We start from the raw sequence: 12,978 nt of genomic DNA on the forward strand, positions 1-12,978 counted from the left end.
CTGAAGCTGAGTACATGGGAATTCATTGTATTTTCACTCTCTTTTTGTGTTATATTTGAAATTTTCATGAAACGTATTTTAAAATATCAGGCGTTTCCCCAAAATTAACTAAAGGACTACATAAATTCCCATCGTGAAGCCTTAAAAAATACTTTCCCCTAATATGTAAAAGTTTCAAATGAAATTTTGGGGGTTTCAGACAGAGACAAGGCCAGGAGAAACTTGAAGACAGGGCTTTGATACCCGGGGCGTCAGAAATGTCTCCTGGAAGCAAAGAAATAAGTAGCTGGATCTGACCTGTGGTGAAAAAGACCAAGTCAGCAGAGACCCTCTTGATTCTGAAGAACAATTGTTGGCAAGTCAGTGGGGAAACAGTGCTCGGCCTCTACCATCCACTACCACCCCCAAGAGCACAAAAAAGACTCACCAGAACTTTCTTCTTTATAAACACAAGTACATAATGTTTATTTGAAATTCCAATTTATTACAAGTTTACCCCTCAATGGGGCCCTTCCTCCTTAAAGACAATTTAAAAAACAAACAATTCAGGTGTCACTGAAGTGGGAACACAGGAGTCTCACTATTAACAAGAACAGACTGGCTCTAGGGTAAGAGGCAGAAGGTGCTGGCGGCTGGGCTGATGTAATTGTAATGTCAGTGCTAACCACGCCTGTGGTGGAAGGGACGGTAAACCTATCCACCAGCCACTGGAGCAAATCCCCGGAGTCCTTGAAGGAGGAGGACGGCAGAAACGGACCACACCTTGAAGTTCAGTATTAAGAGTCTTTATTCTCAAGTTCTATGAGTTGCAATTCCCTTGGTGGAATTCTTTTCCCTTAATTTAAATAGGTACAGAAGAACCTAGGTGCTCAAAATTTCCAAATTCAAAGTTGATAGAAAAGAAAATTAAACCCTGTTTTGCATTTTTATCAAAATCGGCCATAAAAGGGAAAAGACTACAAAGTTTTGCCTAAATGTAACTACTACACTAGAGTCATTGTGGGAAGGGGCTGCGGGAGCTTTTCCTCCCGTCCCTCCTCTCTCACCTCCCACTGACACCACGGACAGATTGGGTTCTCTGGGAGTAGACTCTGAGGCCAGAAAAGGCCTGGGAGGAGGCGATGGAGGCGGAGGAAGGGACAGGGTCACCAGGGCAGGCAGGGGCACACCCCCTCCCCCACCAGGTCCCACTGCCTGCTCTGATGAGCGAGAGAAGATGGGCTGAGGGAGATGGGCAAAGGAAAGCAAACACGTTATCATATAAATTGTACTGTACATGTGCCAAAGCAAGATGACAGAAATATTTTACAAGATGTTCTTTATACAATATCACTGCTGAAACAAGCAACTTTTAATAACTAGAAAAATCAATTTTAAAAAAATTAAACATTTCAATTCTTCCTGCTTTTCTTCTGCTCCCCTAAGAGCTTGTCTGGTATGTGGGTGGGCTGGGCTCCAACACCCCTCTGGCCAGATCCATCAAAGTAAAGGTTATATGCATGATTATAAGCAGGACTCCAGTCTCTAAGTGAAGTGCCTTAGTTTTTTTTTTTGATTTTGTATGTTTTTCTGAGGGGGTGAGGTGGGGTGGGAGTGGGGAGAGAGTTGTCACAAAGAAGGGAAAGGGTATTCAGGAATGGCTCCAGGACAGGTCCTTTTACTCTGTCAAGATCAACTCAAAAGAACACAACTGTTTCATGATGCTGGTGAATACAGAACTCTGTATGGCACTCACTGATCCCGTCACCTGAGAGGGAGAGGGAGGAAGAGACAGAGCGCGGGCTTAAAGAAACATGACTGTATATAAATACAGATTTAAAAAAATCACCACCACCTCCCCAACTGGCCTGATCACACTTGATTCTTCTATGTAATACAGTAATCCCTCCCCTGGAGACCAGAGGGCTTGGCACTGGTGTGGTGGCCAAAGTGGAAAGGACCTTAGGAAAGAAGAAAGGAAAGTTAAGGCCATCTACTACCCATAATCTCTCTAGGCAGAGACCAGCAACCCAGTATGAGCTCTCCAAGAGTTCTGTGTGATTAAGGCCCTACGGAGAGTTTTAGAAAACCAGCACAAGACTGGGATGGTGGGCATTTCTGGCCTCTGTGATCTCCTCCCTTCCACATTCTTCTCCATCTTCCTTTCTTGCCTTCCTGCCACACTTCCCTTGCTCTCCCCGGGATCCCCCCAACCTCAGCTCCCTCTCCCTTACCAGGGCCCCGCCTCTTTATTTCTTCTGTCTTCGTCCCCTGGACTGTCCAGTGGGCTCTGGCTCACTGTCCCCTTCATCTTCAGCCAGCCGCTCAGGAAACTTCTTGCGTTTCCTACGGACATATGGGTGGCCAGGGAGGTGTTTATGCAGCAGAGCCGCCAGACACTGTTCTGTCTTCACCATGCAGTGCAGCACGTGGCTGCCCCGGCAGTTGTAAAGCTCGGCGTTGGTAAACACTTGCTTCATGTCAGTAAGAAACTCCTGCACAGAGCGGTAGCTCCCGCAGGAACATTTGTTCTGCATCGTCTGGAAGTCCATGGGGTGGGCGATCACGTCGTAGTAATCCTCAGCCTCATCTCTGGTCACAGGCTCCCTGCGGAGAAACCGAACGGAGGTATCAGCACAGCCTTGAATACAACGGACAGAAACCTGGTTATCAAACCACCAGCCGGTGGCACAACCCTGCTGACCTCAGCCAACAGGCAGGCACAGGGACGATGAATTCGCCTGGTACTAAGAGCTGTCTCTACAGGTTTGGAATGCTAATCCCGTCACTGAGACATGTCCTGAAAGGAAGGGATCGGGCTGGTTCCTAGGGCTTCAGCTGACACTCCCTCAGCCAGCTGCGACTCCCAGGTGCGTGAAAACACAAGGCTCACTCACCTGAAGGGCCAGCTGAAGCGGTACTTCACAATCCTGTTGAGGACCTCTTCACACTTCTGCAACTCCAGGCTTTGCCTCCGGGAGCTCCGCTTGGTCTGAAGCACCTGGTGTCCAAGGAAGAAGACATGCTATTATTACAGGTCCAAGAGAAGAAGAGTGAATAGGGCAGAAAATGTGTACATCTGCTTAAAAAAAGAGAAATCTGAGTTCAACCATTTTCTTGGAACCGAGACAATCAAAATCATCTGCCTCTCAGTCAGGGAGCCCTCTCAGCGAGGAGTGGGCATCTTCCCATCAGCCCCCTTGCCTCCTCCCTGGTGGATGGTGATCAGAGAAGCAGGGGGCAGGCAGCAGTTGCCGTATTACAGCAGTCCTGCCAGAGGTCAGCTAGAGAGGGCCACTGTCAACAGGACGCTGGCCCACTGAGAGCAGATGGACTTGGGATTATAGTTAACACTGTGGAGGGTTATGTACAAGCAACTGCAGAAAGCCAGATGGGTTATGGGGACCACTAGCAGCCAATTTTGTGGGGGCAGGAGTCTCAGAGAAGAAAAGCAAGAGGCAGTTCCCTTCCTGGGCTCTCCTGCCGCAGGCATGTGGGAGCCAAGTGGCTAAGGAGAAAGGGAGTGGGCATCCCTTCCAGCAGCCCTCACAGGCCGCGTCTCAGAGCAGTGGGGCCACGGAGTCAAAGGGCTTGGGCTGGGCAGGGAGCATCTCCAAAGGCCTCTGAGCTCCCTACTGGCTGACTTGATGCCCCCAACTCACTCATTGCCAATTTGATCTGTCAAAACAAGCAAGTTTTCAAGAACCTCTTTTTGTTCTTTAAAGCTGGAATGAAATCTAAAGCAAAACCGCTAAAATCACATTGGCTGAAGAGCAGAGGGGAGGGTAATGGCCCTCCCATAACAACTGTCAGCAAAAGCCCCGAGAGTAAGTGAGGCTCCAGCATTGCTGGCATTCCCACGATGGAGACCCAGCCCTTCTGGGCCAATGGAGACACATGGGTACTATTTTAAACCCCTTCACAAGTCGCAGGCTGCCTGTTAAACTGGAGGACGCAATGTTTGCAGGCTACAGCAGGGGATGCCGGACATAGTTGTTCCTGGAGGGCCTGCTGCCCGTCTGCCTGCAGGCCCACCCATCAGCCGCCCAAGGGAGGGAGGCAGGAGGAGAGGGAAAGGCTCCCACCTGTTGCCCAATGAATTCCTAGTGCTGGAGTGGGGGTCAGGAGCAGAAACATTAGAGGTAGGATGAGAAGTAATTCTTACCAGCTCATCAACCTCGGTGTCGTCCACAGGTGGTGCCTTCGGCCGAGACCTCCTGGTAGGGTGCGGCTTCTTACCTGGTCGTCGGCCTGGCCTTGCCACAGGGGGGATGACCCCCTGCTTGCCCCGGACAGTCTTTCGAGGTCTCACTGAAATAAAAAATACAAACTAAGAGCAGAACAACTGAGGATGACGGGAGCGTGTCTGTAGAATGGGGAGACAACCTGACAAGCAGAGCAATGGCTTCCTTGGGTTCTGGGTGCTCTTTGCTCTCTCTCCGGCCTTACCTATCAGGACACTTTGAAGGCACCAGTGTCAATGAAGAATGGATGCCTTTCATCAACTGCCAAAGACCTCTTAAGTCTCTTCAGAAGGGTACTTCTATCCTCTGGCCCCACCCCGTTCAGTTACTCCCGGGAATGAGGCCCCTGAAGGAGTCAATTGTAAAGTAACTCACTCAGGAGGACAGGCCATTTGCTGCAGGTCTGCCTGGAATTCCTACAGCCTAAGCTCAGCCTAAGAGAGTGCAGTGTATTTACATGTGAAATGGGATTTGACTGTAGAAGAGATCGTGTTTCATAGTTCCCAGAGTTATCCTAAACTCGCCATCAGTCTTCTCAGAGAAAAGCTGATAACTTATGGGAAACACTTATGCGAAGTCTTCCTCCTTGAATCCAATTTAGGGGTAGCCCCAGTCCTGCTTTCTTACACGTCTGAAAAGCGTAGACAGTTGGCTAGGCCACTTCCCTAAGCACTCTGCCCAGGATCCCCAAGGAGAGAATAAAGAACACCACGTCACCCAAGACTACTTGTGACTCAGGTTTGTAACAGGTGCTCACTGTCAGACAAACCAGCATTTCCTCAGTATGTCCTTAGGAAGCAATGCTCCATAAGGATTAGCTCAAAGTTTCTCCACTAATTTTCTCTGCAAACTGGGGAGGTGACATTTGGACAGAGATAGGGGATATACAGAGGCAATGATACAACGAGTCAATAAACAATGTTTTACATCCTTCTTCTGGACCATGATAACCCTTCATTGGCTATTTTAGGGTCTCTAGCTCAAGACCAGACTAGGAAGAATGAGTAAGAAGCTGATGCCAAGGATGAAACTTGGGGTGCTAGGGACAGCCACTAACCCAGGAACTTGAGTTGCACCAGAACCACATCTTTGGTGACCTAAAAGGCAGAGCAGGCAAAAAGCTCTAAAGTACCAAACAAATACCTTCCTACATCCTTTTGGCAGATAAAATCCTCAAAATCTGGAAAGGAAATAATTCCTTGGAAAGAGAGTAACAACTCAGAAGTGGAAAGCAAACTAGTTTGAAAATAAACAAAATCAGCACATTGCAATATTCAGAATCTGTTCCCAGATAAACCTGCATCCAAATCACAACTCTGGGCCAGCAGATGCCAGCCTCTGTAATGCAGGGTTAATGACTGCTTGTCTCCTTCCCCTGGATACCTGGAAAACACGCCTAGTGAACAAACAAAAGGAGCCTAATAGGAATGGGAGAAACTGAGGTGTCCCAAATTAAAAGCCTGAGGATTGGGCAGGTGGGAGCAAGTGTGCAAGTCCAAAGCCCTCAGGTCTGGCAGCACCACTGCAGTAAGAGACTGGTTATGCCAAACATCCTCTCCTTATATCAAGTCCGATCGCTCAAGTGCTATCATCTTGGGAATTGTACCATCTCTTCAAAAGCTCATCAAAATCTTGACCTGTGGTCTCTTTTCTACTAACCTACAAAAAATGGTATATTTTGGAAAGAGGCAAGCTGTTGAAAAGGATAGATTGCAGAACTTTAGGTTTAACCATGAAAATGACAAGACTCTCAAAGACTCATGAAACATAAACATGAGAGAATAAGAGTCAATGCGGTGAACAGAAATAAGGCCTTTTACTCTCCCTACTGGCACCTCGTGTGAAACAGATCTGAACCTTCATAACAGCTTTAGGCCTAAACTATGGAAACCCAGTTTTCATTTTTCAAACAAGTAAAGCTATAGCCCTGCACACTACAGGGAAGAGAAAATCACTGTGACCAGAGGAAAAATAACTCCTCTGCGAGCAGCACTACACCAGAGGCCAAAAGAACGGTAAGGAGGTAGCAATGGGCTTAGACCTTCTTTACCCATTGTCCTCAGACACTGAGGGGGTCAGAACTAGCAGGCTCATCACATAACAAACTTGGAAACTTGAATTCCACTAATTTTTGGAATAAATGGATCTGCCATAAATTGATGTCCTTATGACCAAGCTATCCAACCTCCTACCGGGAAGATGGTTAAAGGGCATCTTATAAACCCTTTGAAAACCATGACGACAGAGTCACCCCAACAGCCACAACACGTGGGAAAAGATGGCCTGATGACAACGCTGAGTATCTACTACCAGCCCCCAGTCTTCCCAAGTCAGCTTAAAAGGCTATAGGGTTAACTTCGAAGGCAAACTGAATACATAATACTTACATCGCAGACCAGCCACCTCATAATCTTCTTCCTCCTCCTCCTCTTCCTCCTCCTCTTCTTCTTCATCGCTCTCATCATCTTCACTGTCCTCAGAGGCAGACTCCTCAGTGTAATTCCTGTGAGGTGGAAAAAGCATGTCCAGAACATGGTTCTAGGTCAAAGTGTTTCTAAGGGGATCAAGTCCCACAGGGATACCAGCAACTTTTTCTTCTTTGCAGACTAGACAGATTTGATGGTGGGGGAGGGAACCTGAATCTAGTCCAGGACACAGGAACCAAAATGAAAACCTAGCTTCAACAGCATGCCTCCGCCACCAGGCCCAGTGCTTTGGATTAAGACACCAATGGTAACATCAATCAAGACCAAAATGCAATCCTCCCCTCCCCCACATCAAACAACACAAAACTCTATTCCTTTTATCTCATAAAAACAGCCAGATAATGTAACATTTCAGGTATTAAAATGTGTCCCAACTCTGAGGTGGACTGAAAGCATGAAAGCCCAGACAGGTGTTACTCCACCTTGATGGCCCCCTTCCAGGAGCTGAAACAGCTTGCCGATGACCAGAACATCAAAGCAGTGGTAATCCCGGCTCAGAACAGCTGGTCCAAAGCCCCATCTCACAGTAGCCTCATCTCTAAGTGTAGCTGGAGTGGACTGAGAAATAACCAACTAATACTGCCGGGGGGGGGGGGGGGGGGTCAGGATCAAACAACTCTGCCTTTTCAGAGACCGAGCCAGAGTGCCTGTAAGCCACCTTTTTACAACCTCAAATTTCAACATGGAGAACAACAGTTATTAACTTGGCAAATATTAGGCGCCTCCTCATTACAAGGCCCTGTGTTTGTCCTAATTGGGTTTAGGGTGAAGAACAAAGCATTGCCTCTACTTTCAGGGCACTTACAATCTCATGGGAAGACGGTCACGTACAAAACTAATCATAAAGGCAAGATGTACCAAAATACTGTTTTAGAGCTCGAAAACTCAGAGGGAACACAGAGGAAGAACAATTAATTCTAAGGACGTAAGGATATTTCAAAAGAGCAGTGAAATTTTCCATAGGCCATGGGCGGTTTGCCCAGGGGGCAGTTCTGGGAAGACGGAATATTCCCAGTTGGGAGGAAAGCACAAGAAGCAAGGATACACAATGAACAGTCTGCAATGAACACACAAATATGGGAATGAGGGCTCATAAAAACACACGCCAGTATTGTACCAGAGTCTCAAGTTAGGCTAGGGAGTTTGGACTTGACTTTAGAGACAACGGAAAGATTGATGTTTTTGAATAGTAAAGTGACATAAGCAGCTCTCTGCTGTATGTAAACCCTTCTGGTATCACCACAAAAGCTGGAAAGGGAAAGGTATGAGGTAAGGAGTTGGGAAGCCCAGGTGAGAGATGTAGGAGGGCCAAGTGACAACAGTGACCTTGGAAAATGGACAGCAGGGGACATGACTCATGAGACATCTGGACACTGACTTGACAACACCTGGCAAATAAATGACTGGACGATGAGGGTGAAGATGTGCAAGGTGATGCCCACGTTCTCATCATGATAAAGAAGGAACATCCTAGGCCTGGGTAACGAAGGTCATGAATTTCAGGGCTTTTAGCAATGGGCGGCTGCAGAAGTAATCACAAATTAAGAAGGGGGCAAAGTGGAAGCCAAAGGCAGAGGGAGATATATTGTTATTTTAGAAGGTATGGTTCAAGACAGAGAACTGGCTGGCAGTGAAAACTAGAAATGTCAACATTAATCTAAAATTACCTCAGAGCCCTTTGAGCTCCTATTGTAATACCTTAGAATGATTAGGCTCTTTACCCAAAAGATGAACTTAAAGCTCCTTAGAATCATTCAGTACGAATAACTGAAGCTTAATTATAACAGCTACTTATACATTTATTTGCTTTTAAAAGAAGCAATTCTCACCTGCCACGGGAGTTGCGCCTGGCAGTAGCAGGCTGGCAAGCTGGGCACTGCCACTCACCATCTGGTACTTCATAGAGGGCCGGCCTCAGACAAAACAGGTGGAAGGCTTTATTACACTCGTCACACAAGATCAGTTTGTCATCCTCACCTGCAAGGAGATAAAACTGTACAGCACTGTCGGGAGAATGGCAACAGTCAAGGAGTTGTAAGAAAGGACCATTCACCCTCAACACCATGGAAGAACAAACATTCTAGTACAGTGCTAACCCTTTTTTTAAAACTGCAGTCGTTTTCTGAAAAGAAATATAGCACAAATCAGGCTGTAGGTAATTTAGGGCTCAGGGCTTCTAATTTCTGTCTCCAAATCTACCCAGGGCTAGGACAGGGCACCAAACACTAAGAGGTAGCAAAACCCAAGTGACAGCAGGAAATGTTGCTGCTCCTCTCCCACTAAGAGACGAACCCCCCAAGAAGGATTATGTTTTCTGCCCTTCCTCCTCCTGGACCCCGTAAGCACTTCCCAACTCATACCTGATACGGTTCTCTTAAAACACTGCCTACATTTGAAAATGCACTGAACCAACTTAACATGGTCATTTCCCCTCTCCAACTATCATCAATTTTTAGAGCAACTGAATGATTTTACATAGGTTTTCTCATCCTTGGGAATTAAGTTCTAACCTAATTCACAAGATAACTTTAGCCACTGGAGAGCCAAATCACTGAGGGAGGCTTTTAGCCATCACGTTTCTTTTATACCTATGGACTCAGTGTTTGTACACGGAATCCTCAGGTTTGGGCAGACACGCAGGATATTCTGTAGAGCAAAGAATTTGAGACTCTAATGCTGAGAGCCGTCAGAGTCCATAGGTATGAGTCCCAAATTCTTTGCTCTACAGAACACCCTGCGTGTCTGCCCAAACCTGAGGATTCCGTGTACAAACACTGCCCTCTGCTGGCAGCCCCCTTACTTCACAGATGACTAAAATTCAGAGATGGTAAGTTAGAATGTTTTAGTAATTTTGTTCCCTCTAGAAAATGAAAAGATTAGAGAAACCAACTGCCATTGTTTTCTAGTCAAAATTGAGTAACAAAGGGCCTACTATGATTTGCTGGCATGGGATTTCAAAGACTAGCATTTCATAGCCCAGAAGGTAAAATCCGTCCCCCCACATTTAAAAGCTGTGCACACAATTTTTTAGGGGAGAAAAGATCTGGGAAATGGAGGTCCCAGTCCCTAATACACTCCGATAAGCAACTTTGACCTAAATATACCTTTCTTCCGACAAACTTTGCATCTAGCATTTTCTGCTGACATATCCCACTTGATACAGGCATCAAGCATCCCAAGTAGAACATGCATTCTGGAAAAAGTCTGAGCTTCACGGATGGCTGTCTTCCATTTTTCCAGAGCAGATGCAACCTAAACAGAGACCAAATCAGGCCAGCATTACTACAATGACCTCAAAGACGTGGATTTTTCATATAGTGCTGACAGAGCACACACGGAGAGAGGACTAGGAATAGGTAAAGATACCAGAGAATTCCAAGTACATTTACCTCCTAGAGACCCTCTAGTCTAACTCATTTATCTTACAGAAGAAATCAAGGTTCTGAAGGGTTAAAAAAACTTACCAAAGGTCACACAAAGAATTAAAGTGGGGGAAATGACTAAAGATAGGTCTCTTCTAATGAAAACCACTTAAAGATTCAGTGTCATTTAAAAGCAGGAACACTTGTATTGCGTAAATGCTAGTATGCAACAATGTCGCAGAGCTAATAAAACTTTGGTTATTAAAAAGATTATCAGTTTCTACACTAGTATGTGCCAGTCAGAGATTACAGGGCCTAGAAATAATAAATAATATCTATAGAGCATTCTACAACCCTTAAACAGTATTAGGTTGGTGCAAAAGTAATTGCGGTTTTTGCAATTATTTTTAACCTTTTAATCACAATTACTTTTGCACCAGCCTAATATTAAGTACTGGTCGGCAGGTAAGTTCAGCTGAACAACATTTAGTAATCGCTGCTTCTACAGAGAACAGTCACCACACTCATGGCGGGGATTTTGCACGCAGTGGTTGAGAAGCCCCGGGCACACTACAAACTGACGAAAGGTATGGAGTCTCTCGTATGTACAGACTGGATTCGTCACAAATTTACCAACTCAAGAATTCCAGATCAAGCGTTTCAGCCTTCACCTGCAGATCATGAAAAATATGGTGGGGATCCATAGCACCCTCATAAACTGCATAGTTACCACAATAAAAAATACAAAAAGACGTCCACATTGGGAAAAAGATGTAATAAAAGATGCTTGGATTAGAAAAGCACATATTCCTCAAGTTTACATCCCTCCAGTGGATGCAAAACTGAAATGGTTGAACATTTGTTAAGAAGCCCCTGAGGGTGTCACAAGGATGCCCAACAGAGGAGAACAAGGGTCACAGGCGCCACTGGAGAGCTGGGAGGTAAGTGTGCTGGCATCTAAGCCCCATAGACCAGGACACAATTAAGTCCTAATCCAGAGCAGTTTCAGATTAAAACATGCAAATCATTTTTATTTAAACATGGTGAGAAAACATTCTCATTAAAATATATTTTAAATACTTAAGAAAAAAGTATTAAGTACTGGCGGCTGGCTGGTTCAGTTAGTTGGAGCGCAGTGCTCATAACTCCAAGGTCGCCAGTTCGATTCCCACATGGGCTAGTGGGCTGCGCCCTCTACAGCTAAGATTGTGAACAATGGCTCTCCCTGGAGCTGGGCTGCCGTGAGCTACCATGGGCCGCCAGGAGCAGACGGTGGCCAGCGTGAGCTGCCGGCAGCCGGGGAGAACTGAAGAGAGCTACCGGGGAGTGGGGAGCGCAAGGCTCATAACCCCAGCATGGGCCAGAGAGCTGAGTCCTACACAACTAGACAGAAAAAATGGCTTGAACCGGAGTGGGGTGGGGGATACGGCAGAAGGGGGCAGGGGGAGAAAAATGAGTTGACTCGGAAGCTGATGAGTCCCGGAAAAACACACTTCCCCAATATTCCCCAATTAAAAACAAAAAGTATTAAGTACTGATACAAAATATCCCCCTTTAGCACCACTTCCAACTTAAAGTAAAAATGCTAAAGTCCCAGGGATGCTTGACTTCATTCTGGGTAGGTACTTTCAGTATAACCTGCATTGCCTCCTCCCATCATCAGAAAATGAAAAATAATTTAGAAACAGCCAAGCAAAACATAAGATGGTGGAAAATATAGAATTTTGTTGATAAACACAACCCTCTCTCCTAAAAAATATGCATTCTAAGGCGGAACAGAAATGCCATTTGGGATAATTCATTTCATTGTATTACTGTTTTATTAGTCAAAAGGTGGTGTTTTGATGTTTCAAAGCACTTCCTGCCTAAATGATCAGGTGAGCATCCACGTAAGCAAATATAATATGGGGGATATAATTCTCAAAGAGTCAGAAAATACAACAGAGATGGACAAGGTAGAGCTTCTTCAGGCAATTCACCAGAAGCTGAGAGACTGGGTTGTCTCAGTATCATCAACCTTGTGGGCGTCATAGTGCCAACTCAGTCATGATGAGCAACCCCTGCTACTTCCTAACTCAGTTACTCAGCGCTAGCGAACTGCTGGATCCCACTGCCCTGCCCTAGGCAGAGAGGTGTGATCAGTAATATAGCCTTCCTCCTACAGGAAAGGCTAGAGTCTTTAAAACAGAGCTACTGAGGGACAAAGATAGTGAGCAACATCTGAAGCTGTGGTGTGAGGGCTGAGGGAGAGAAACTAAAGCTGTCCTTTCTTTCCTACAGAAATAGAGAACCAGAGAGAGACTTGCAGGTATAAATCTTGAACAACAAGGATAATATAAACACACCAAAATAATCTATTTAAGAGGCTGCTAAAGTTGTCGTGGAAACTGACTCATTCCTTACTCAAACCTCCAACTGCAGATATTTCAACATCTGCCTTCGAAATACAGCACAATCTCCTTCCTTCCCTCTTTAGAGCTCAGTAAAACGTGAGGTCCACTATGACAGCTGCCACACTGATCGTTTTCCCGATACAATCGAGCTAACGTGTGGAACCATAGGCTCTTATTGTAATAACAACCCAAATCTCATCAATGGGATATAAATTTAAGATTTTAGGCTCAGTTCTTAAAACGAGTGCTAGTGAGAAAAGGCAGGGAATGGGTAAAATGGACTTTGCTGTCCTCTAGTGGACAGTCAGATGCACACAAGTATTCAGGAAACAGTCACCAGCACCCAACCCAGTACTGCTTTTTACTTCCTGAAGTTATTTCCGATAAATTATAAATCTGGGTACTCGATAGCTCATCTGGCCTCAATGAAATAAAAAAGAACTGGAAAAGATCTTGGAAATAAACTTAACCTCATTTTAAAAACACTGATTAAAATAAAATTTATATTAACAAG

At 45.5% G+C, this 12,978-nt stretch overlaps 1 protein-coding gene across 3 annotated transcripts in view; it reads right to left on the reverse strand.

Moving 5' to 3' along the window:
• Nucleotides 1–433: 433 nt before the first annotated feature.
• The window catches only part of BAZ1B (bromodomain adjacent to zinc finger domain 1B), a 68,677-nt gene continuing 56,132 nt past the window's right edge, over nt 434–12,978 (reverse strand). The window contains exons 14-20 of one of the 3 annotated variants that reach the window (XM_019754962.2): nt 9,814–9,961; nt 8,539–8,686; nt 6,611–6,726; nt 4,145–4,290; nt 2,877–2,980; nt 2,214–2,586; nt 1,608–1,747 (exon numbers count right to left, since the gene is read on the reverse strand). In XM_019754962.2, the coding sequence (XP_019610521.2) occupies nt 2,229–2,586; nt 2,877–2,980; nt 4,145–4,290; nt 6,611–6,726; nt 8,539–8,686; nt 9,814–9,961 (1,020 nt within the window). In that variant the 3' untranslated portion in view covers nt 1,608–1,747; nt 2,214–2,228. Of the gene's footprint in view, nt 2,587–2,876; nt 2,981–4,144; nt 4,291–6,610; nt 6,727–8,538; nt 8,687–9,813; nt 9,962–12,978 lie in introns of all 3 variants that reach the window. The other 2 variants (XM_019754961.2, XM_019754960.2) reach the window with 2 other exon arrangements.

Source organism: Rhinolophus sinicus, linkage group LG03, assembly GCF_036562045.2.
Source record: "Rhinolophus sinicus isolate RSC01 linkage group LG03, ASM3656204v1, whole genome shotgun sequence".
In the NCBI taxonomy this organism is placed as follows: Eukaryota; Metazoa; Chordata; class Mammalia; order Chiroptera; family Rhinolophidae; genus Rhinolophus; species Rhinolophus sinicus.